This window comes from Ambystoma mexicanum, chromosome 13 (assembly GCF_040938575.1).
Source record: "Ambystoma mexicanum isolate Mex_15411 chromosome 13, UKY_AmexF1_1, whole genome shotgun sequence".
Lineage (NCBI taxonomy): Eukaryota > Metazoa > Chordata > Amphibia > Caudata > Ambystomatidae > Ambystoma > Ambystoma mexicanum.
This window is the reverse complement of record NC_090938.1, coordinates 23,678,344-23,703,002: the sequence shown is the minus strand read 5'-3', so window position 1 is coordinate 23,703,002 and position 24,659 is coordinate 23,678,344. Positions and strand designations below refer to the sequence as shown.

The window sequence follows — 24,659 nt, the reverse complement described above, 5'->3', positions numbered from 1 at the left end:
CAGGATTCCCGCAGTCCGGATCAGCCACGCTTGAAGACAGAGAACGCGTGTGAATTATCACGCGAAGGAATAGCTCCAGGAATCAGCGTGTGGCGGAACACACGCTATTGAAGGCCCAAAAGTAGCTGTAGAAATATGCCAGGATGCAGATCAGAGGTTCAGCTACACAACGCCAATAGATTCGATCAGAAGCAGCGAGTGAAGTTTCTACGCTGCTTAAATACGTAATACCGTAGTTCACGTGACGAAGCAAAAGTCACGTGAAGTTAGCGACGTGAAAAGTGCAAACGTTGTTTTCCCGGTAACGTATCGAATAACCTCCATTTGGAGTAGAACGGTCTAGCTGTTCTACGAGCGTAGCGTCCAGCATGCATGACAGTGGAGCTGCGCCAGAGATGTCCAGGTACCCGATGAGGAGGGGTCGCCGACCATCCTCCTACCTCAAGGACTACGTCCTGGACTCGGGAGACTGAGCCGGGTGGGGGAAGGCGTTTATCTGAGAGAAAGAAAATGTTGGGGGGTGTTATAAGTTGGAACTGTTATTTCCAGGTATGTTGGGTTTGTGTTTTCGTTAAAGAAAAAAAGGGATGTGACGTGTGAGTCACATTACGCGCATGCGCAAGCCTCGTTCGGGCTAGGCGCATGCGCTGTTGGAAATAAAGTGTGCCCGTGCCGCCAGTTGCGGCCGGGACGTGAAACAGCCAACACCGTGTCCTGTGTATTCCTGCATGAATGAGCGCATGAGTGCATGCAGGCAGGCCCGAGGCACGGGCGGCCACACAACACCCTTGATTCTTCATATAGAGATTTTGTGTTATTTTGGCATTTTATGAAGAATTTATTTGCTTGCACCTTGATTCGAGATATATATAATACATGAATCGTTTTTAATGAAAAGATGTCTTGTTTTAGGAGATTTCTAGAATCGTCCATTGTCACATGCATATTTCTGATATTTTACATTTTCGGTGTAATTGGATATGTGCTTTCTTGGGGGGCACGCTCAGTGCTATTTTCGTTTTCCGGTACATTTTCGGGCGCCTCAGCCCCTTCTGGTAAATTCATTTCCTCTGACAGCTCAATTCCTGGTCACATGCCCTCACAAACATGGCGGCTAGGGCCCGGCTCCCGCGCGAGGACACGCGCTTCCGCCACGCTTCCTGGAGTTGCACGCGGTGATTGGTTGTTACATCCAGCGTGGCCCCTCACAAACATGGCGGTCCATCCTGGGCTTCCACGCTTTAACTGGCTTCTTTCCGCCACGCGGAGCGAGGTTGCGCGAGGTGATTGGCTGCTCTGTCCAGCGTGGCGTATCACCACGTCGCGCGTAAGTCCTTCGAGCGGGCGCTATATAAGGGGCGGCGGAGCCGGCAGCTGTCAGTGCGCCGGGCGGGCTGCCATGGAGGTTATGTCAGCGAAGCTCCCCGCCCGGAACCCCCGCGCCGTCCCGGACCCACACCTCCTGCGGGACGGGCGGGTACTCAGGAACCTGCTACAGCTAGAAGAGCGCTACAGCCCGAGCACGACCTACTTCCAGTGTGTGCAGCGGCGCGAGCTGCGGCCGCGCATGCGCAGAGTGCTGGCTTTCTGGATGCTCGAGGTGAGAGGTGATCCATATCTAGCAAAGGGGAAGAAGAGACACAAAGTGGGGCCTGGCGCCCAGAAAGTGGGGTGCTGATGCCGTAGAGCTGAACACGCCCCAATCTGGGGAATATGAACCCCACAGAGGGGGAAACTGAACTCCCCAAACTGGGAAAAATGACACCCACAAAATAAGAAAGAATTCCCTGAGCCCAGTGGCTGACGCCTGAAACCAAGAAAAACCCCACCCTCTAAACCAGAGGCTACTCTCTTCCACTCCAAATAAGGAGTGGCACTCCCAACTCCCCCACCCCCCAAACTAGGAAAATGACACCCCCAAAATAAGAGATCATTTCCCTGAGCCCAGTGGCTGACGCCTGAAACCAAGAAAAGTCCCCCCTCTATACCAGAGGCTACTCTCTTCCACTCCAAATAAGCAGTGCACCCCCAAACCCAGATGCTGATTTCCCCCCCCCTCACAATACTAGAGCTTAATAGCCACAAAACCAGGGTGTGGCGCTATTCCCCATACCCCCCTGAAGAAAAGGGGTTGATCTAATGCCCCCAAGGCTGACAGATTCCCAAACCAAAGAGGGGGTGATTTCCATAAGACCCCCTCCAGAAGTAGGTGCTGACATCAAAACCACAGACCAATTCTCCAAACCTGGAGGTGAAGCTTGAGTTTGAGCTGCAGTATGGAAGGAACAGTACCCACCGTTGCTGGCTGAAATCACCCCTCCGCTTTCCCAAATCAAATTCTGTCACTGCTAAACTAGGGGGGGTTTACTCCCAAATACATGGTCTGGTGCCATCAAAACGAACCTACGGGTATCTGAAGTCTGATGTGTTGCTAGTATCCTCATGAAATGTGCCTTTTCCATCGGGCTGGAGGTAGGGGTAATCTGACAGGTGGGTCTCTTCACATGGAACCATTTACTGAAGGCAAGACTAATGATTTCAGTATCGCAAATTGGCACCATATCACGGTGGGTGGGTGCAAATTCTTCCCTCTTTCATTGGAGAGGAGCTGTTGGCGGATATCCTATGGAATCGGCATGTTTCTACTGTGAAGGGGCTCTTCCTGCCCCATCACAGAATCTGCTCCTTCCATTTTATGGGCCTGCAATTAGGGCATGGAGAAGCTTCCATTTTGTATCTTTGAGGGGATGTTGTTATGGGCCACCTGGAATCTTCCACCTTCTACTGGAGGGGACAGTTGGGTTGCTTGGACCTCCTAGTTTCTGCCCCTTTTCACATTGAGGGACTGTTACTCGGGATTACATTGCCCTTTACACACAGTGGAGTGTCGCTTAGCAAAAACTCCAGCTACATTTTTGGGATTGCCTGCTCAGCAGTCTTCTACCTTGTTTTGGAAGAGTTCATTCTGACTCTTCTTCCCTTTCTTCGCTCACCATGGCTGGGGCCAGGCGGTCTCTGGCAAGCAGTTGCATCACCTTCACTGTCGATGTAGAGGCAGAGTTGGCCAGAAAGGTGGCTTTGCTGCCTCTGCCGTCCCCACACCAACACCCAGTGGCAAGGCACTCTGAGTCGCACTTCGTACATTTTGACTCCTGTGGGAGGTAGGTTGTCCCTGTTCATCAAGGAGTGATGTCGCACCACCTCAGATGCTTGAGCTTTTTAGGTCCTAAGTGCGTTGCTGCTTCCCTTTCCATCTGTATCCTCCCGACTGCCCTCCTTTGGCTCCTTAGTTTCCTTCGGACCATCCCCTGTTGGAGCAGGTCCTTCTTCTGAGAAAGTGTGCCATAAAATAGGTGCATCATTCAGCGTGACACTGGTACTCCCTTTATGCTCTGGTTCTGTAGCAGGACTGGAATCTGTGTCCCATTATATATGCAGCTCTGGTATGTGGAACCCTGGCCAGAACTGACAGTTGTCACAGACTCCTGGAAAGGTTGGGGTGCTCACCTGCAAGATCTTACAGTGAAGGGCTTTTGGTTCCCAGTGGAATCTTGGGAACACACTAACTTGCTGAAATGATGATGACCCCCAAATGCCTTCTGTGTGAAGCAGTTGTGTGTTGATCCTGACAGACAACACAGTGGCCATGCACTATGCCAACAAGGGGGCTGGTGCAGGGTTGTTGGCTCTGTGCAGGGAAGCAATTCGATTATCTGGGCTCTGGAACACATCGATTCTCTGACAGAAGTCCATCTTGCCGGGACAGAGAACTTCTTTATGAATGCTTGAGCAAGCAGACTTCTCCCTCCCACGAGTTCTGGAGGGGCGTATGCCTTTTGGAGATGTTTCAAGTGGGTGTGTTCTCTTCCAGTGTGAACAGGAAGTGTGAGTTGTGCTCCCGGGAATTTCCTGTGCAGGCAGCAAAGTGGACACGTTGGTCGTTGAATGGAACAAGCAGCTCCTTGATGCGTTCCTGCCTTACCCTGTCATTCTGCAGGTTCTCAAGAGACAGGAGAGTTGGGTACACATTGATTCTAATCTGTCTGTCCTGGACGATTTGTTACCCAGAGCTTCAGGACATGGACATTTGCCTTTCCTGGTGCCTTCTGGTGAGGGTTGACCTGCTCTCCTACTCGAAGGGTCTGGTCCTCCATAGAGACCCATCAACCTGAACCATAATGTTTGTCTGCTGAGAGGCTAAGATGACTGTTCACCCTTAAGGTGATTCTTATGGTGGCCATCTCTTCCACGAGAATGGTGAGTGCTCCAGGATCTCTCTGTTAAGCCTCACTTCTTGGTGTTCTTCACAGAGAAGAGGACTCTGAGAGTAAGGCTGTCCTACGTGCCCAAAGTTGTATCGGAATTTGATCTTTAAAAAAGAACTCTCTTCCTGTGTTTATTTTTCCTCCATCTCGCCATTCAACGAGGGAAGAGAGGTTAAATCGGCTGGACCCTCTTCTACAATGTCTTGAATAAGGGACATCAGGAAAGATGACCATCTCTTTGTGGATTACTCGGCTCTCATGTGGGCAGGGCTGTTACTAGGCAGATCTTGTTCAGATGAATCATTCTTTGCACCTGAATGGTACAATCTGGCTGAGAAGGATGTCTGATGGTCTCAGGGCATATCCTTCCACTAGAGTCCTGGGTGCCATCTATGCACTGAGGGATCCTTGTCTTTAGACCTCTATCAAGTAGCTGCAATGGCTTCACTTCACTTGTTTGCCAAACACTGTTGCCTAGATTCCATGTCAGGGCAGCATGCTTGCTTTGGCCGGGTCATCCTCCAGAGTGTCCTGGTGTAGGTAGTGATTTGTTTGTGGTACGATAGAAAGGGGTGCCATTCCCCTTCATAATGATATTCCTTGTATTGGAGCTCGGTCTATGCGCGAACCACTCGCTGGGGCTAGTGCAGTTCCTTTGTACCCAGCAAAATCCAAGAACCAGGACATACAAAAAATGCCCCCCATCCTCCCGGAGGATTTGGCACCCCCTATAATGCTTTCCCCTCTACTTCCTTCGAGGATAAGCATTAACAGCTTCTTTATCGCAACCAATTCAGTTAAGATGAGGGTACAGTTACATCCCGCTGATGGTCCCTCGTTGGCCTGATCCAAGGTAGGGGTAGAGGGCATGCCAGGCAGTTTAGTGCTCGTTGCATAATCTTTAGTCACTAGAGTCTGTCACTAGAGTCTCTTGCTGCTGTTCATGGGCAGGCCCTAGATGGCGAAAACCCTCCCTGGCCTCTTAGCTGTGTGTTAGGAATGGGTCTGGATATCACATTCTGCAGCAGGATACTCTCAGCGCCTGTGACACCATTGATTGCGGCATTGCCCTTCAAGCTAGATGTGGCAGAAATGTAGTACTGTACAGATGACAGAGCCATGGGTGTAATTCGCCTGGGTCCCAGTTATGTGAGTATTCAAAATTGCAGCAGTGGGGTTGGGGAACTGGGCTCATCACCCCCTTGCTTCGCCTCGTCTAAATCTGCCCCCCCCACCCCACCTCCCCCTTGACTCGCTGCTACAGGTGTCGGAGCCAAGCATGGAAACGGGGCCATGTCGCCAACTACTTCCTTCACCATGTGTAGTCAACCCGGTATCAATAAACAAGCCTTCGCTTTTACAGCCATTATTGGAGAGGTTATCCTCTGTCCCTGGCTTTAGATCAAATGCGGCACTCTTCGTGTGGTCCCTACAATTTCCTAGAAATGCTTAATCTCCTCAGTAAATTAGAATACTTTGCCAGTAATCGTGGTGGGACTGCAAGGCTGGGTCGGTGCCAGCTTCCTCCTGTAAGAGAATTCCTCCGCGGGTCAGTAAGTGCTGGGAGACTGTGGTGACAAAATAGGGTGCCCTCCCCCCGCCTTACTGGCCATTGCCATCTTGGCTGCCATACTAATACAAGGGGTGTGTACAGGGGTACGGACAGGGCAAAATACAGCTAACGGTGCAAACAGTCCAAAGATGGGCTCCCCTTGTCGCAACTCTTTGCCTTGGCTGTTGGGATTTTCCCCACTCCTATGCAGTAAGTGCTACAGTGTGGGCACATATGCAGCCAGCCCCCTTCGTCTTGCGCAACACCACGGTGGGAGCCCAACACCTGTGAGCTTCACCCGACGGGCAATTTTCCATGTCCTTATGTCCATTGCAGGGGGGGCCTGGCCAGCAAGAGGAAGGAGTAGCAAGCCCCTTTGGGAGCCCAACACCCGCTTCCTATCTCCTGTGGGCTTCACCCAATGGGCAATTTTCCATGTCCTTATGTCCGTTGCCACGGGGGCATGTCCAGCAAGACGAAGGAGTAGCAAGCCCCTTCGGGGAGCCCAACACCCTGTGCCCTTGACCCGTTCCACAATGTTGTTGCAAAGTTCAGGAACTCGGGTCTCTGCAGGATTCAGGTGGCCTCTTATTGGACAAGTTTGAAATGTGTTTTGATTTTTGTGCGCACCTGTCCCGGTACCTAGTAATCTTAAACAGAATGGTCAAGACAGAGGAGGAGACCTAATGCTACATTACGGGTTTATATACCAGTCATTGCCGTTCTAGGACCTGTTTCCCTGGGTAGTTTAAGTTGTTAGAATCTAACAATAGTTTCATTGGAGGTCCTTCTCGCTGTTTTTCTCCTAGTGATATATAAAGATTGGCAATGGGCTGATGCGCCTTTAATCGGGGAGCATGATATCCAGGTGAAGTGATGCCAGGAGATAAAAGAATTTGGAGGCTGTACAGAGGGAGGCTGAAATGGTGCTGGCTTTCTGAGCACAGTATGTAGGAATTTGGTCTGAGTGAGATAGTGGAGATGAACCACAGACTAGAAACGGTCTAGAAGAATTGAATTAATAATTAGTACAGGGATACATTTTGAATTGAATACTAGCTTTCCTGTGATTAATCTAAGGAGTTTGGTGTCCTGTGGGAGATGGTGTAGATTGTGGGTTGAGACATTTTTTTGCTCATGTCACTGCATTGACTCGTGCTGGTTCAGCAGTCGTGCTTCTCTTTGCAGGTGTGTGAAGAGCAGAAGTGCGAGGAAGAGGTATTTCCCCTATCCATGAACTATGTGGACCGCTACCTGTCTTGTGTGCCCACCAAGAAGTGCCACCTGCAGCTGCTTGGTGCCGTCTGCATGCTGCTGGCATCCAAGATGAGGGAAACCAACCCATTGACAGTGGAGAAACTATGCATCTACACAGACAATTCTGTGACACCACAGGAACTGCTGGTAACCAGTCTGCACGTGGCCTGGCATTCAGTGTTGGTGTGGGGTACACTTCTGTGTTGTCTGCGTGTGTGATGTAAACTTTCACTGCTGCTACCTGCGATTTACATGTCTATATGGACGAATCTTGCACAACTTTTGCTGTGCCATGTCTGCTCTGCTCAGTGCACACTTACTCTTGAAGTCCACAGCCGCCCTCCTCCTTTCAAGTACTTGGGATGTCCTTCTTTTGCAGGGGGAGGGTCTGAAGCACCTTACATCCACGTTAGGATCACATTGCCTAACTTGCTTAGTCTGTTTGCTCCATTTTATAGGACTGGACACGTGGGTGGGACAGCTCTCTCCTGGGGGCTTGCATGATGTTTATACGTTTTTATCTGGAGTTGTGTTCCGGTGTGGCTGCTTTCAGTCTGAATTTCAAAGTCCTATATTGTCCGTAAGACTGACATTGGAGAGAGTTTTCTTCAAGGTACATATACCAGGCGAATGGCCCTTCCGGTCAGCTCTCCGCCCCTCCCCCTACAGAGTGTCACTTAGCCATTCTGGTCCCACTTTTCGACTTTGTTCCTATTGTTAGGATGTTTAAGAAGGAGCTGGTTCCGCAGATAGCAAGACTTTTCCACTTGCTAAAATCAAAGCTTCCAACCCTGGTGCTCTTATTCCTAGGCTGACCAGTCGCTAGGTTGTACAGGGACACTTTGAACTGATGGTTCATAAGCAGGAAAGTGGCACCTCCCAACTTGCCCCTCCCAGTGTTACATATTTGCAGCTGCACTGTCTGCCACCCCTTATACACCTTAGGCATTTTTCCCACGGAGTTCAAAATCTTAGACAAACCCGTTTTCAAGATGCCCACCACACACATTGAGAACATCATTCTGGACACAGCTTGGACAGTTTTCCGACCCCCCGCAGTGGGACTAAGTCTCCTCTCCATTTTGCATGGCCTGAGGAAACAGGCTGATGCTGAAGGAACTGCATCCCTGGGGGATCTTAATCTGTCTCGGAGACTGACCATAAGCTAAAAGTAGCTCCAGCATCACAGAAAAAGAGCTGCTTCTCGGGAACCAGGAGCTCAAAGTAGCTAAGTATATGATTGCTGTTCCACCAGAGGATGAAAGCAGGAGCCAACGCCCTATTAAACCTAAAGGGCTCAGTTAGTAGGTGGTAGAGGAAGAGCTCATTTGATGCCGGCTGGCAAGTGGAAAAGGAGCTGAGGAAGGGCACTGGAGCAGCGCCCCTAGAGCATGGGGAGAGCAGGAGACCTAAGGCTGGAGGACAGGACCTGCAAGTGGCAGAAATGGAGGAGGCGTGGAAAAAAGTGGGGCCATGAGGAAAGTGTCCAAAGGGGTGAAGAAGCAGGGCGAGTAGTAAGTGGTGTGAAGGAGGGGCCCATTGTGGGCGGGGGGAAGATGAGGCGAATAGGCAGCTCTGTTAAACTATTGATATGGGATGGATAAGAAAATGATACTAGATTGAGGAAAGTGAAGCAGAGTGGGTGGAGGAAATATTGAAGGAAGTGAAGCGGGGGAGAAACCGATGGAAGGCGGATTAGGAGGTGACGGAAAGAAGTGACGGTAGAATGTTGGGTACCCTCCAGGAGAGGAAGTTGGGGGTCGTAGGAGAAACAGGTGCTGAAGGGGGTGAGGGGACTGTTATAAAGACTGAGTGGAGGGGGTATTAGAGGAAGGTGGAGAGCAGAGAATTTTTAAAACAAAGGTGGTGGACCGTAATATAAAAAGGTTACCCCCAAGAAGACAAATCGAAGGCAAGGATTTATGGGGGCGAGACTTCAGATGAGACGCTGGAGAGGAGAGGGAGATTGGAGCAGGTGGCTGCAGAACCCAACTCCCCCCCCCCCCCCCTCTTAAGGGAGGAAGCAAGGGGGGTAGTGAAACTTCTTAAAAGGGCCCCCCCACTCATTACCCCACTTAAAGAAACCTTCCACCAGCTGAAAGGCAGTGCTAACAGTTGGCACTGAGAATTCAGTGAACGAGTATAAGAACGGTGAGAACTAGGGCACGGGAACCTGTTAGCAACCCAAGGCTGTGAGCGCAAGATTTACTGTGGGGAGTTGCCAGGGGGCACTCGTCCCCGGACTCGGTGAGCATTGGCAGAACATTTTGGAACACTATCCTTTCTCTTTTGGGTAGGTTTTCCCAGAGCACTACCCCACTGAGTAGAAGAACCACCCTGACATCCATCCTCAATGCCCTTGGGCTGCTTGCGCGCTATATAAATATAAATAAATAAATAAATAAAAAGCGTTTCATTTAACATGGACAACGTTTGTTTTGGCCAAACCGGCAAATTATTTATAAAACCCTTTGTTAACTTGATTCCCTTTTCTGTTCTGTCTGTTGATCAATGCACACAGTTTAACGGGGGCAGAGGGTGGGGGGCAACAAGGGGAATGAACCCACATTTCTGAGATGCCTAGTTCTAAGTGTGTACTCTTTCAAGCTACACACCTATCTCACTTACCTGGAATGTGTGATGAAAACTTGGCATAAACCATGGCCCAGTTCTCTCTCTAGCACTTTCAGCCCCCCAGCCCAGATTTAAAACACCATACTAACCGCAAATGGTATGCAAGTTAATTGCACATGTCAAAAAAGATCTCCACACAGGTAACAATTGCAGAAGTTTGTCTGCTTTGTGAATCTGAAATTGTTCAACCATAGGGTAGTTTGCATATGATCAACTAGTCACGGCTTTCATGATCCCATCATTGCATTCCTCTACACGTATTTCTGCACGTAAAATATGTCCAGGAATGCAAAATGGAACGCATTACAGATGCCTGACCCTATAGCTCATGATTTGAGTCTCATTTCCTTGTATGTTGAAGGAACAGGGGTGTGCATGTTCTGTGGCAGAAGAGAAACCCGTGTATGCTTGAATACTTCCAGGGCCATCGATTTCATAAAGTTGGGTATTATTAACATGTATTATTTTTAATGTAGTGAATCTACTGGTACTCCCTTTGATGCTGTGAGGTATGCATTTTTCTTTGCCTATGCCACTTCCTCCAAGTAACAGTGAGTGTTCGATTGATTTGCCCTGCAATGGATGCATTTGGATTTATAGCCCCCTCTCCCTCGACTCCTCTTATCCTTTTAACTCTCTAATCTTGCAAGACAAGAAACTGAATCACAAAGTAAACCCATGTTTGTTTTTCAAACGACTTAGTTTATTTCCGAAATGCATGCTTCAAATACTCTTGTCACAAACAACAATGAGCTGAGTTCCTTTGTCAATCGATGACTGACAGGTGGCCTTCTCACAGTTTATTTAGTTTGTGTTAAAAATGTGCTAGTAAAAAAGAATTTCGGCACACCTTCTGAGTCGATGAAAGGGCCTCGAAATGTGCAAGAGGCGTGGTCTTTACGGCCCATGATATTCATTGCATCATTTCACGTACCAGCCTCAAAGGGGAAGAGAGGGCGCCCTAGTGGTGGCCTGAATCTCTGGGTTAATGGGAAGTTATTTATATATATGTATGTATATGTATATATATATATATATATATATATATATATATTTGTATTGTGCCAAAGCTCGCAGGCATCGGGGCGCAACAAACAAAAACTTGAAACATCACATACAACAAAACATGCACTACAAAAATCCATTCACAGATACGAACCAAAGGGGAGAGAGGAGAGGAAAGGTAATTCAATTAGACATTCAGGCAAAGCTACCCTACTAATGGACAAAAGTCTACTACCAATTTCAGGTACAATGATGTTGAGGGCCAAATAGGACAGTAAGTTACCTCTACCACACCCCACCAATATACAATCCTCTTCCTTCTTCCTTCCGAGTGCACCACTGGTCAATCTTAATCCTTTTGATGACCTTGGAATCGGACATTCTTACAACACCCAGGCCAGTCTTCTGGCACAGCCGTGCAAGCACCTTGTTCCTTAGGGCGTCTCTTGGTTCAACACCTACTAAGGTCTCTACATCAGTAATTATAAGATTCCTGTGATCCATTACGGTCTACCTCACAGTCTTCAATAATTGGAGGCATGGAGGCTTTACTGGCACGCAGACATCTACGGAGACAATATTTAGAGTTGTTAGTATGCTGCGGCAAGTGATGTACAGGTACCTGGGCCAGATCTCCTAAATCAGCCTGAGAACTTGACCCCAATGCTTGCACTGGTTGCCCCCTTGTAGTGGGTGAGTTGAGCATTAGAACTTGTGGATTGGATGGAACTTTCCTGCATTCCATAAGGTCGTCCTTTGGGGGAAATATATTTCTGAGCTCACAGCTCAACTGACAGGAAATATGATTAATTGCACCCAAACCCATGCTCTCCCCTTCCCCCAGGGTATGATTAGAACACCCGGGAGCGGTGGGGGGGGGGGGGGGTCTAACTACTCAGTTCACATTGAGTTGTTTGGAATCTCTGAGATTTTTGAGATGTATTCTTTTCTGTATCATTAGGCTAATCCCACTGAGAGGATTTATCTACCTTTTCTGGCCAAAAGTGTACTCCGATATTGTCAATCATGTCCAACCATGCAAAGAAGTCTGAAGGGTTGTTAGATAAGTTCAATCCCCCAATTATTTTGTCCTTCATTTGTGACCATTGCACATGACTCACATGGGGGCCAGATGATAAGCAAAACTTTACTTTTTGCTCCAACATCTCTATAGGGGATTGCAGAGGAGGCTCTGTAGTAACTACCCGAACGCTGATCAAAATAGATTTGTCACTATTAAACTCTGGAACTCTTCCTGTGTAAGGGTGGTGTTAAACCATCCAACCCTTGATCACAGCTTTCCAAGATAACGTTCTCAGATGGGCATCCCGGCTCTCTAATGTGAGCGTACGGGTCTTCAAACATTTTCGCATTAATTGAGTATGTGATTGGCAGACAACCGACCTAGGTTATATCTTCAAAAGAGCAGGATCGTGTAAGGAATAAGTTACTTACCTGTAACTCCTGTTCTTCAGCATTGGTATCTTTCTTAGATTCACATGTTGTGAATATTCCCCGTTGTCGGACTGGGAATCCTCAGTAACATAGAGCAGTTTAAACATAAACTGCAAACTTTGAGTCACTTTTATGCTCTCCTACAGTCATTTTTGGGTCATACTGCCCACAGCCAATCTGAACACCACCCTTGGCTCCTCCCCTGTCGGCCATCTTCAGATTTGGCAGCGCACAAAGTGGCAGTAAGAGCCAAAAGATGAGCCGAGTGGTGTAGGTGGGAGGATCGTATGTGAATCTATGAAAGATACCAATGCTGGAGAACAGGAGGTAAAGGTAAGTAATGTATTCCTTCTCCAGCATTGGATCTTTCATAGATTCACATGCTGTGAATAGATAGCAAAGCATTATTACAACAATACCCATGGGGTGGAGGCAAGCTCCCAGCATAACTTACCACTGAAGACTTAGCCACCTCAAGCAAAAAGGTTCTGCAGAACCGATTGGCCGACTGTAAATTCTTCTGAAGAATGTCTGTCGACACAGTAGAACCTGGTGAGCGTATGCACCGATCTCCAGGTGGCTGCACGGCAGATGTCAGGCAGCGGAACTCTGGCGAGAAAGGCTGTGGTTGCAGCCACTGCTCTTGTAGAATGAGTCTGGGGCCTGCCGGGAAGCGGTCTGCCGGCGTGTTGATGGCAGACTGAGATACAGGTTGGAAGACTTCCAGAGAGCCTTCCCATGGCCAGAAGGTCCAAATGAAACCAACAAAGGATCCTTTGCATGTAGTACTTGAGGGTGTGTGCCGAGTAGGTTCTGCTGGAGATGTGGGTGTACCAGAATACAGGTAAAAGCACCTGCTGGTTTAGGTGGAACGCATATGGTACCTTCAGCACAAATGTTGGGTTGGTACGTAGAACCGCTTTGTACTTATGAAACGTTAGATAGGGCGTTTTAACAGAAAACGCCTGAATTTCACTCACTCCTCTGGCTGAAGTTATGGCCACCAAGAATGCAGTTTTCCAGGAAAGGTGTTAAATAGATTTGCAAGTAGCACGTTGAGCTCCCACGCTGGTGGCGGACAGGTGGAAAAGAGCGGAAGAACATCCGTAGTCAGTGAGACCTCCTTATGAACTCCTTCACCAGCCGGTGAGACAATGGGGAAGGTAAACCTGCTGCGCGGTTGTACCTAGAAATCGCAGCTAGGTGCACCTTTATGGAGGAATGCGTTAACTCAGATTGAGCCTGGGACAGTAGATATGACAACAGCTGCTCTGGTCAGATGGTGTGAGGTTGCAGTCGCTGGATTTTGCACCACACTTGAAACGGTTTCCACTTGCTCTTGAAGCATTTCAAAGTGGACGGGGCTCTAGCCTTGGCCAGGACAGCTTGGCATGGCAGTCTTGCAGATGGGACAGTGGCCGGAACTCTGAAGACAGGATCCAGGCCATCAGATTGAGAGAGGGTTGTGGTGCAGTACTGCTCCTTGATTCCTGGATAGGAGCGATTGGTGAGGAAACGGCTTGATCGGTAGGGTCGACGAGAGGGCAAGGAGGTCTGAGTACTGTCTGCCACACAGGGGCCACTAATATTAGTTTGCACCGATACAGTCTGAAGGTGTGTAGGACTCAAGGCACCAGAGGAATGGGGGAAACGCATAAAGAAATGTCCCCTCACATGGAATTGCAAAGGCGTCTCCCCAAGCTCTCTGGATGGGGAAAGCGGCTGGTGAAGGTTTTCCAGCGTCTGTTCTTGTGGGTGGCAAAGAGGTCGATCACCAGAGTGCCCCACGTCTTAAACAGGTGTAGCTGGTCGTTGTGCAGTTCCCACTCGTGGCAGGAGCGTAACTCTCTGCTGGGGGAGTCCGCCAGAGTGTTCTGAAGTCCTCTGTAGATGGAGGGGAATGAGACACGTGTACTGCTGTAAGGCCCAATGCCATGCGGCTTGGGCCTCTTTGGAAAGCTGTGGGGACCATGTTCCTCCTTGCTTGCGGACATAAAACACTGTAATTGTTTCTGTGTATATGCGCACCACCTTCCATTTTAGGAGGGGGAGAAAGGACTTCCGGGCTCAGGAAATTGCTCATAGCTCCAGCAGATTGATATGCTGGCTCTTTTCCTCCTCCGACCAAAGGACTCTGGTGTGTTGGTCTTGACAGTGGGCGCCCCAGCCCTCCAGTGAAGCATCCATTATGACAGCTGCCTGATGGTCCGGCAGTCTGAAGGGGGCGCCTTGTACCATTTGTTCCCTTACCGACCACCAGCAAAGGCTTTGTTTGAAACCTGGTGTTGGGGGTAATGCAGTCGTCCCAGGACCCTGAGGACTGGACCCAGTGGTCATCGAGGAATTCCTGAACCGGCCTCATGTGTAATAGGCAGTTGGAGACTAACCGTACTCATGATGGCAAAATACCCAGCAGGGATATGTCGTTGCGGACTGGCGTCACTCAGGCGCTGCTGAGGTAGTGCACCTTATGTAAAAGCGCTGCCACACTTTCGTCTGAGTGTCTGGCTGTGCAGGTCTGGGTGTCGAGTGCCATTGCGATGGAACCAGGCATGACTGGGAAGTTGATGGGGAAAACCCGAGTTGCTGTAGACACCAGATGGCGGTGTTGGTTTCTCCCAGAGGAAAAGAGGGGGCCTTCACTAGCCAGTCGTCTAGATAATACGTGTGGACGCCACTCTGCCCCAGGTGAGCCACCACTGGTGCCAGGCACTTGGTAAACACTCACCGAGCAGACCCCAGGCTGAATGGCAGGGCTTAGAACTGATAATATAAAGCGTAGGTATCGCCGGTGTGAGAGGTGAATAGGGATGTGGATCTAGGCATCGATGCCAAAAAATCTCCTTGTTGTAGCTGCGACAACACCTACTGTGGTGTGACCATGCGGAATGTTTGCGATTTTTGGAACTTGTTGAGCACCTTAGGTCTAGGATGGGTCTCCAACCCCCTGACTTGGTGTGCAGTGCTTTTTTCCTTATCGGGAAGTAGCAGGAGTAAACTCTGATGCCTCGCTCGTTTTTCAGAACCTTCTCCACTGCACCCTTCCGCTGCAGAGTCTGCACTTCCTGAAGCAAGAGGTGTGGTAGTCTTTCTGGCTTGTGCTTGGAAGGAATGTCTGGTGGATAGTGCATGAATTCCAGCAAGTGGCCCTGCTGTAGGAGGGATAGCACCCATTTGTTGGTTGTGATTAGTCTCCATTCTGTGACGAACTTTGACAGGCGCCCTCCCACTGGGGTGCTGAAGTGGGAGGGCCTGACCCTTGGCTGGTCATGTCTGCTTGCCGGACTGGCCCCTTGATTGAGCTGAGCCATGGCGTCGCTGTGAGCCCCTGTAAGACTGGGATCTTTTCCTGTATTGGTCTCCTGATTAATATGGGGTCTGGAGGAGGAAGACTGGTACATAGTGCGGTAGTCCTGCCATAGCAATCTTTTCCTAAACAAAAGGACTGGCGCCTTTGCTGAAGTTTGCCCAAGAAGCGAGCAGTTTTGGTGTCCGTTTTTATAGACTGCCGGGCCTCATCCGCCTTTTTCCAAGAGGGCAGATCCATCGAAGGGCATATCTAGGACCATGGACTGGAAGTCTGTAGCATTGAGTCAACCATGCCGGCGCAGAACCACTCCGTTTCCCAGCTGGCTAAAACCATTGTCTGCAATGTCTACAGAGACCGTAGGGGCGTGGTCGTAAGCCAACTCGCCTTTATGGAAGATGTCTATTCTTGCTTCTAGTTGTCCTGTAGGAACTCCAGCAAGGGACCCAATTCATACCTCAGCTTGCGATCGTAGCGTGCGAGTATGGCCATTGCATTTGCCGCTGCGATAGTCGTGGCTGCTGTGGTGATAATTTTCTTACCAAAGGTGTCGGTGTTTTCTGTCCTTGTCTGGGGGTGACAGAGCAAGATGAGGATGGATTAGCCAACCTTTTTCTGGCTGCAGCCGAGACAAGAGTCTGGTGTTGGATGAGTACGCAGGCAGAGCTCTCTGGGCTCTGTATTTATTTTTTGTCAACCCTGTCTATTTTAGCCAGGGCAGTTGCAGGATGTGCTAAAGTGATTAGGCCTTCGCCCCAGACATCTTCCAACAGTGGGACAGACATTTCGGATTTCCTGTGTTGTCCTCCCGTGCAAGGCCAAACATTGTGGCCGCCCTGGACATGAGAGCATGGAAGGCTCCTACCTCATCAGGGTGTGAGTCCCTGGGTGGAATGTCATCTGGCTCCCCATCAGCTGCAATTCGTCAAATTCATCAGTCTGGCGTGTGTGTGTAGAGGCCCTGTCGCCGGGGTCTGTGTCTGTCTCCTGTGGCGCTGACTGGTGCTTACTCCTTGGTGTTTATCCCTCGTGGGGGGGAGGGTTGGGAGGGGGTGTCATCCATCCCCATGGAAGGGCCAGGGTCATCTGTGTGAGGTTGTCTGACCAGTGCTGTAATCGGGGACTTTGTAGGCAGATGTTGCAGGAGTGATGGCTTGATGTGAACGCAGAGGGGGTTAAGGTGGTAGCCAAATCCGGCTTACCTCACCCCGCCTTCTGGAAGGCGATGTCCTCTGCTCTGGCGAGGATGGCAATGATATGATGTCCTCTCCGATTGGGAGAGAGCTGGCTCTGAACAATGCTGGCACCTGCTCCAAGGCCACCCCAAGGGTAGGGAAAGAAGCTCTTGGACAGGCAGTCAATGCAGACACTGTACTGGTGTCTGAAACGCCAGTGACGATGGCCATGGTCACAATGGCGTGGTCAATTTTGTCCACCAACAGTGTCGTTGGCGCGGGTGTCGTTGACAAGTGTGTGACAACCGTGGATGCAAATGCAGTTGACGAGATCCTGGTGGTTGTTGACAACCTGGTTGTTGTAGCCGATCACGGTTTAGCTGATGATGTGTTAGTTGTGGTCGTCAACGGCTTAGTTGACGGTTGTGGGGAGGTAGTCATGGGTGTTGACAGTTTAGTTGACAATCGCTGTGGATGGTGTTGATGGCCTCAGCGTAGACCATCTGTAGTGAGGCTTAGTCATCGACAATGACATCTTTGTCGCAGATTTAGGCAAAGAAGAGCTTGTCTTCGACCCTGTAGATGAAGAGTAGCCCCCAGATTTGGACGTGGTTTTAGGAGACGTTATGTTCTTGGGGCGATGAAAGGGGCTTCGGCCCTCATCCCCTGTTGATTACCCCTTGGGCACTGACCTTTGTTGAGGTTTGCAGAGTCAGAGTCCCCGCCGGCTTTCTCAAGCCAAGCTATGAGATGGCATTGACAATCCCTTAGTGTTTTGTTCACGAATGACTGGCAAATTTCGCAGTCCTGGATGTGGATGAAGGCAGTAGAGGGAGTCATGATTGTGATCCTCTATGAAGACATTCTTCAGTCCACAGCAGGCACAGGCCTTGAACTGGCTTTTCCTTGTGAATTCTGCCGAGAGGTAGGCCCAACTATGCAGACAAAGCTTTGTTGAAGGATACCAGCGGGGGGACGGTCAACGGTAGCTGAGCTGTCGCCTTTAAAGCCAGTCGTCGCGTAGACATCAAAAAATATATTTTTGTTGTGAAAAATAAGTTAGGTTTTATCGTAGAACAGTTAGAGATTATTTTTAGGCCTCCCTACGCTAGCATGCAGTAGAAAATCTGAAGATGGCCGATGGAAGACGCTAAGGGAGGTGTTTGTATTGGCTGTGGGCAGTATGGCCTAAACATGACGGTAATGGAGTATAAAAGTGACTGAAGTATACGTTTAACCCTTTAACCGCCATGGGTATTTCTACCCCTCGCCCTCTCCCCCCCCAGTGCTAAGGCCTTTTTTGGTGATTTCTGTATGTGGCCATTCAAAGCCTTGTAACTTTTTTGTTACATGAGATATCTCAGCCAAATTTGGCTCTTTATTTTTTTTTCTCCCCACATGTAGGCGGTCGTAACGCCACCCACGAATCCTAGGTTGCTGTGGGGGGGGGGGGGGGGGTGAGAGAAAATAACTAAAATGGCGAAAATGTGTTTTTTTTAAAAAATGCAAATAAAATGATGTACAAAGAAGCCTGTGGTTTTTTTCCCTGTAAGAGCTAAGAACAAATGATTTGCTGTGCTGAATGCCTCAATTTCCTGGCTTTCAAGAACAGGTTGAGTGGAAACGAAAAAAAACATTATTTTGATGTGGTTATCAACCGTTTTGTGAGAGGTAGGCAATTTTGGCCATTTTTGCCAATTGGACATGCATGGACGGAATGGAAGAAAAGGGTAGGAAAGCCGAATTGGAGGACAGAAAGGCATATATTTCTGAAAAGTAGACAAAATTCCAAGTTTAGAAAGGGGTGATTTGCGTAGGTCGGGCAACAACTAGGTAGGGGAAAATGGCCATAGATTGGGAGAAAAGCGGGAAAATGACCAAAAAAAAGGTATGTGTTGGACATAGCTAGCTTGGTACGGCAATGGCTTCTATGAATTTTGAGAAAAGCAATGCTCCGCTACATTCCCTCGACTCTTGCAGTTAGGAAAGCACACATTTTTTGTAGTGTTTTACAAAACAAGCAATATCGCAATCTAAACACTGAGCCATGGTACGCAGGAGTTTTATGCTCACGGCCTGAACAGATGCACTCAGCATGTGTAAATCGGGAAAACCAATGTGGTGAGGAACGGCAAGCATACATTTTTGAAAGAGCACAGGCAGACCTTTTCAAGGGTAGGTGACTTGTGCAGGTTACAAAAGTGTATGGTGCCTAATGCAGCGACTAAATGTAGGTCACATTTGGGAAATTAAAGGGTTGTGTTACAAAGGGTACCAGCAAATGGGTCAAAACGTTATGAAAACCACACAAACACAACAAATGTTATACCTTCCTGCGTTCCCACAGGTGTCCTGATCAAAACGGTACCTCACATGTGTGGGTGCACCTACCTCGTCGCCAAGGGGAAAGCCTAAAACACAAGTAACCCCAAGTCTATTTTCACACGTGAATTTCACACTCTCTGCAGACGGGCACATCATACAGATATGGGCGTCGGGTGTCCAAGCCTACAAGGAAAACGGGGAACCCCATGCATTTCCGAAAAGAGGAATCTGCAGAGGTATGATTTGCGCAAATCGGCCCAAAATGTATTACCCTGAAGCCCCGGCTGTGTTTCCCACACTTGCCAATTCATAATCATGGAGCATAGCGAGCTTTGAAGGCTAACTACAGTATATGCAACTGCAGTAGATCTGTTGATGGACAGACTGGCTGACCTATTGACCACTACTTAACATCTAGTTAGCTTTGTGTATTCATTATGTAAGAGACTAAGTAGAGTGGATGGTGTAGTAAGCAGAGAGCTGGGTAAACTAGGTGGAATGTTGTAGTTTGCAGCCATCTCACTTTCCGGGTTCTAGTATATAGAAACATGTTGATAAGATAGAATATCAAGGAGTATGGGATCAGCTCATGGGTTGAGCACGAGTTGCACAGATGTATGCAACCAGCAGGTTCCAGAACTAAGCAAGAGAATGTTACAACATGGGCTACACAAAGTTAAAGGAGACATAATAATAATTACATTCTTTAGGCAGGTTCATGTAGGATATACAGACAACTACGGATCTGGTAATGGTTAGACATATCTATTAAACAGGGATGTCTTTACTTTCTTGCGGAAGAGAGAGTAAGCAGGTTAATCTTGGATATGCTGGGCGTTCCAGAGAGCGAGAGCGATGGTGGTAAAACAGGAGCCACCAGCTCGCTTTCTGGCGAATCTGGCTGTGATTATGGCCGAGGTTGTGAGTGTTTCTTGGTGATGTGGTTCATGGGTGGGGGTGGGGAGGGCGGTGTTGTGTAAGCAGCAGTAGGTGATAGTAAGGAGTTTAAATTTGATACGCGCTTTGATGGGGAGCCAGTGTGTCTTCTGTCTGATTTGTGGGATGCGACCAAGAGCGTTTCAGGCCCCAAACTGCTCTGAGAGCATTGTTTTGTAACAGTTGGAGTTTGTTGATGTTTTTGATTGAAGTGCCTGCTAGGATTGCTTTAACAGTAGTCCAATTTGCTACCTATGATGGCCCTGGCTAGGGTGAGGCAGTTGTGAGGGGTAAGAAATTTTCTGGAGTGGTTGATTTGTGGAATAGGCCGCTGAGGAGGCGATAGCTTTGACATGGCTCTGCATGATTAGTTCTGCGTCAAGGTCGACGCCTATCGTTTTGACAGGCAGAGACCGGGATGGTGTTACCATCGGTGCAGAAGGATGTGAAGGCAGGGCTGAGGTGTTTGAGGCGGTGTGGGGCCCATGATAAGGAGCTCCGTTTGTTTTTTCATTATTCAGACAGAGATGCTGGGTGGCCATCCACACCTGAATGATGCTGAAGACACGGTTAATGTTAGTGGAATCTAGCTTGTAGTTACCAGTGATTTTTGAGGAGAACCTGAGTATCATTGGTGAAGTTGGTGTATGGTATGTTGAGGCTGTGGTCAAAGAGGGGCTTGTTGTGCATGTTGTACAGCTTGAGGGGGAGATATCGGGATGGGGTCAGCTCCTTCGGAGCCAGCAAAGACCCTAGTGGTTCGGCCAGATAGAAGGGATTGAATCCACAAGGTAGCTTCCAGGGAGAGGTAGAAGGTTGTGGTGAGGTGTTTGCAGAGAATTTCGTGATCCACCAAATCAAACGCAACAGAGAGGTCAAGTAGGAGAAGGATTGCAAGCTCACCATTATCTCTGATATGGTCAAGCTGGATCTTTAGGTCAAGCAGGGTGGATTCTGTGCTGTGTCTGGACCTGAAACCTGATTGACGGGTTCCTAGTAGGTTGTTGCTTTATGCGAGTATGCAGTGCGGTCTAGGATTTTAAGAAGATATGGTACTGTGGTGATCGGACGATAGTAGGTGGGGATGGTGGGTTTCTTCAGAAGGAGCGTGACCCAGGCTTCTTTAATGGCATTAGGAATTGAGTTGGATTTAAAGGAAGCGTTTATAAAGCTAGCTATGGTTAGGGCCAAGGGTTCAGCACACATCTTGACAATGTGAGCAGGGCAGATATCTGGGTTAGAGGCTTTCAGAGGCTGGATGATGGTGAGGACTTCCAAGATGGTGACGGAGGAGAACTTGAACTGTGGAGAGTTGGTAGCGATCAAGGTGGTGCTTACCCGGCGGGGTGAGCGGTGGCGGTGGTAGATGGGACTTTTTGAGAAGGGCTTTATCCCGAAGCTTCAGTGTTGTGAGGGTGAACTGGTGAAACGGGGAGGGTTGGTGATTTTGCGCGGGGAGTGGTGTGGAACCGGGGCTTTGGGGTTCTTGAGGCAGTTGTGTTTTGCTTCTGGGAGGTGGGCGGTGGACAGGAATCTGGAACGTAGTCTGTGTGAGCGGGCAGTACCCAGGCAAGGAGCACCTGTGGGGTGATGTAGGTAGGTGAGAGTTTGGTTTCTGGCTGGGAATGGGGGCTCTGGCGCGTAACCTGTGAAGTCTAGATGGCCCTAGGCAGGGTGCTAAATGTACAGGGCGTTAAAGAATTGTGGGGCAGTAGCGTCCGGATTTTGGAGCTTTGATGGGTGAGGCTTGTTTGTAGGAGATATTTTGGCTGTTGTGTGGTGGGGCACCAATCCAAGTAAAGGTGAGTAGCCATGGAAAAGGTGTGGGGGTAGGTGTAATGGCTGGGGGAGTTCGCGTAGGCCACTATGGTGGGAGGTTATGCAGGCAGAAACGGTGTAGTGGCAAATACAAGGTGTTTGGGTGACTGGCTAGTGTACGGGGTGTGGTGTGGACCAGTGTATTTGAATGTGAATGAATCGGTAGTGGGATTATGGGGGCATCACCAAGTACATTTGGCATAGCAAGATTGGCAGATACTTTTCGCATTGGAAAGATCAGCTAATACATCAGCAAGTACATTTGGCTTGGGGCGATCAGCAAATACGTTAACAGATATATTAGGCGAGGCATAATCAGAGGTACATTGCCCGACACTTAAAATATGGTGATCATCATTTGTTGCAGTAGTAGATGGGAGTGAGCTGGGAGTATTGGTGTAAGTAGGGGAGGGGGGGCGAGGGGGCAGCCTGTGGCTAGTAGAAGGGGAGGGGGGGTAACAAGAACCAAAGATATGCAGTACTTGTGCTTGTTGACCGGTAGTTGAGTGTGGTGAAATAGTAGGGCCAGTAATGTGGCAAGCATGGGGGCTGGCTGTGCCTATGAGCAGAGAATAAGTCGCAGGGGAGCAGGAACAGAGCCGAGCAGAAGAGGATAGTTGGAGCGGAGCTAAGAAGGTGGTTGGTTTCGGGAGCATGTTATTGGGGGTAGTGTAAGATTTTGGCGCTCTTGGATGGTGTCAGACTTCGGCTCCACCTCCCCCTTCTCCTCACCTGAATCTTCTGATGTTGAGTCCTTTACCGTAGTCCGGATCCGGGGTCGTTCCTTCTTCTTGTTAGAGATAAGATCCTTAGGTGATCTAACCTTCTAATCGTGCAAGTAAGGTCTGGCCCCTCCGGAGGCCACCGTGGCAGAAGTGGATACCTGCCGTGGGGGGCTCCCAGTGGGCCAGCCTCGGTGCCCAAGGGAAAAAGCCGGAATGGCAGAAAAAAACCCTTGAACGAAGATCTGCAGGCAAGGTGAGGAGTGGTTCCAGGCCAGGTATAGGGCAGGTTCTCCCAGGCGGAGATGAAGAAGGTTCAGTTATGATGGATTGAAAGGTGAGAGCTTTCTTCAAAGTCAGGACACTTCAGAATGCCGGGAGTGTCAGATGCTTCGGACACCGAAGCAGATAGAGGCCGCAAGCAGTTTAATGTACCGGAAGGCAGAGCGAAGAGCTGAGTGCGAAGGGATTCGCAAGTGGAGAAAAGTAAACAGAAGGTAAGACAGAAGCGGAACGCGAAAGGGATCGCGAGCGGAGAAAAAGGATTCAGAAAGGCAGAGCGAGGAGCTGAGTGCGAAAGGATTCGCAAGTGGAGAAAAGTAAACCGAAGGTAAGTCAGAAGCGGAACGCGAAAAGGATCGCGAGCGAGAAAGGCTGAACACAGATAGTAGGTTACGAGAAACTACATATAACTAGAACACAGAGCGGACAGAAAGGGTAGAGGGACACAGGAGAAAATAACAAGCTCACGCCGAAAACGAGAGCTAGGAGGAATACTCGGAAAAAAGTAACGAGCTACTCGGAGCGCTGGTAGAAGTGTAAGCAATACACAGATACAATGCGCCGAGCTGGAGGCAGGGCCTAAATTTATAGTGAAGGCAGCCATCTTGGGTGAGGACTAGAGCGTCCATCGATCCCACAGCTTCCACCCTCGATTCCTGACAGTATACCCCCTCTTCCTTGGGGGTCCCCCCGGTTTGCCTGGCTGAAAACGATGGAACCTCTTTACAAGATGAGGAGCATGCATGTGGTAGTCAGGCTCCCAGGTTCTCTCCTCCTTAGGATAGCCCTTCCAATGTACCAGGTACTGTAACCTGCCCTTACGATATCTGGAATCGATCAAACGAGCCACCTCGTACTCGTCCGGGGCAGGATCAACCTTAGGGCGTCCCTTATGAACAGGCCTCTGAAATGGGTCTTCCTTGTAGACCTTGAGAAGAGAAGTGTGAAAGACAGGATGAATCCTCTTGAGGGAATCCGGGAGTTTAAGTTTGAAAGCCACCGGATTGATCTGTTGAACAATGGGAAAGGGTCCTAGAAATCGAGAAGAAAACTTCCCCTTGTGAACCCATCTGGGAAGAAATCTGGTTGACAGCCATACCAATTGTCCCACCTTCCAGTCGGGGTTTGAGCGTCTGCTCCTGTCTGCCCACTTCTTCTGGGCATCCTGGCTGGCTAGATGAGCTTTCTTGGCTGTCTCCTGTACCTCGTGCAGATCTCTGAGAGCCTCATCTAAGGCCGGAACCTTGGTCGATTGTGTGTTAACCCAGGGTAGATATTGTGGGTTGAAACCGTATGTACAAAAGAACGGACTCATCTGTATGGTGGTGTGAATTGCATTATTATAAGCAAACTCTGCCTGGGGGAGAAATTCAAACCACCTTTCTTGCTGTGGACTACAGAAGCACCTAAGGTACTGTTCCAAGCTGGCATTAAGTCTTTCCGTTTGGCCGTTGCTTTGGGGGTGATAACCCGAGGAGTGAGCCCTATGGATTCCCAGAACCTGACAGAGAGTGGCCCAGAATCTTGAGGTGAATTGGGAACCACGATCAGAGACTATAGTCCTAGGCAAACCATGCAGGCGGACTATGTCACGGAGAAAGACGGCTGCTGTCTCAGAAGCTGAAGGCAGTCGCTGAAAGGCTGAAAAGTGTGCCAACTTGCTGTAGGAGTCACAAGTGACCATAATTACAGTCATACCAGAAGACACCGGAAGATCCACAATGTAATCCATGGAAATATGTTCCCAGGGACGATTTGCTAGAGGAGGTTGTTGCAACAACCCTATTGGCCTACCCGTCTGATACTTGTTTGCAGCACAAACAGAGCAGGTAGATACGTATTGACTCACGTCCTTTCTTAGTCTTGGCCACCAGAAGCCCCTACTTATTAAGTCGTATGTCTTTCTGATGCCAGGATGACCTGTCA

The 24,659-nt window shown here is 49.2% G+C and overlaps 1 protein-coding gene across 1 annotated transcript in view; it reads left to right on the top strand.

Annotated features, from left to right (window-relative positions):
• Window positions 1-1,365: 1,365 nt before the first annotated feature.
• Window positions 1,366-24,659, top strand: part of CCND3 (cyclin D3) — a 95,471-nt gene continuing 72,177 nt past the window's right edge. Inside the window, exons 1-2 of the mRNA XM_069633044.1 lie at window positions 1,366-1,600; window positions 7,006-7,221. Of these exons, the coding sequence (XP_069489145.1) occupies window positions 1,400-1,600; window positions 7,006-7,221 (417 nt within the window). The 5' untranslated portion in view covers window positions 1,366-1,399. The remainder of the gene's footprint in view (window positions 1,601-7,005; window positions 7,222-24,659) is intronic.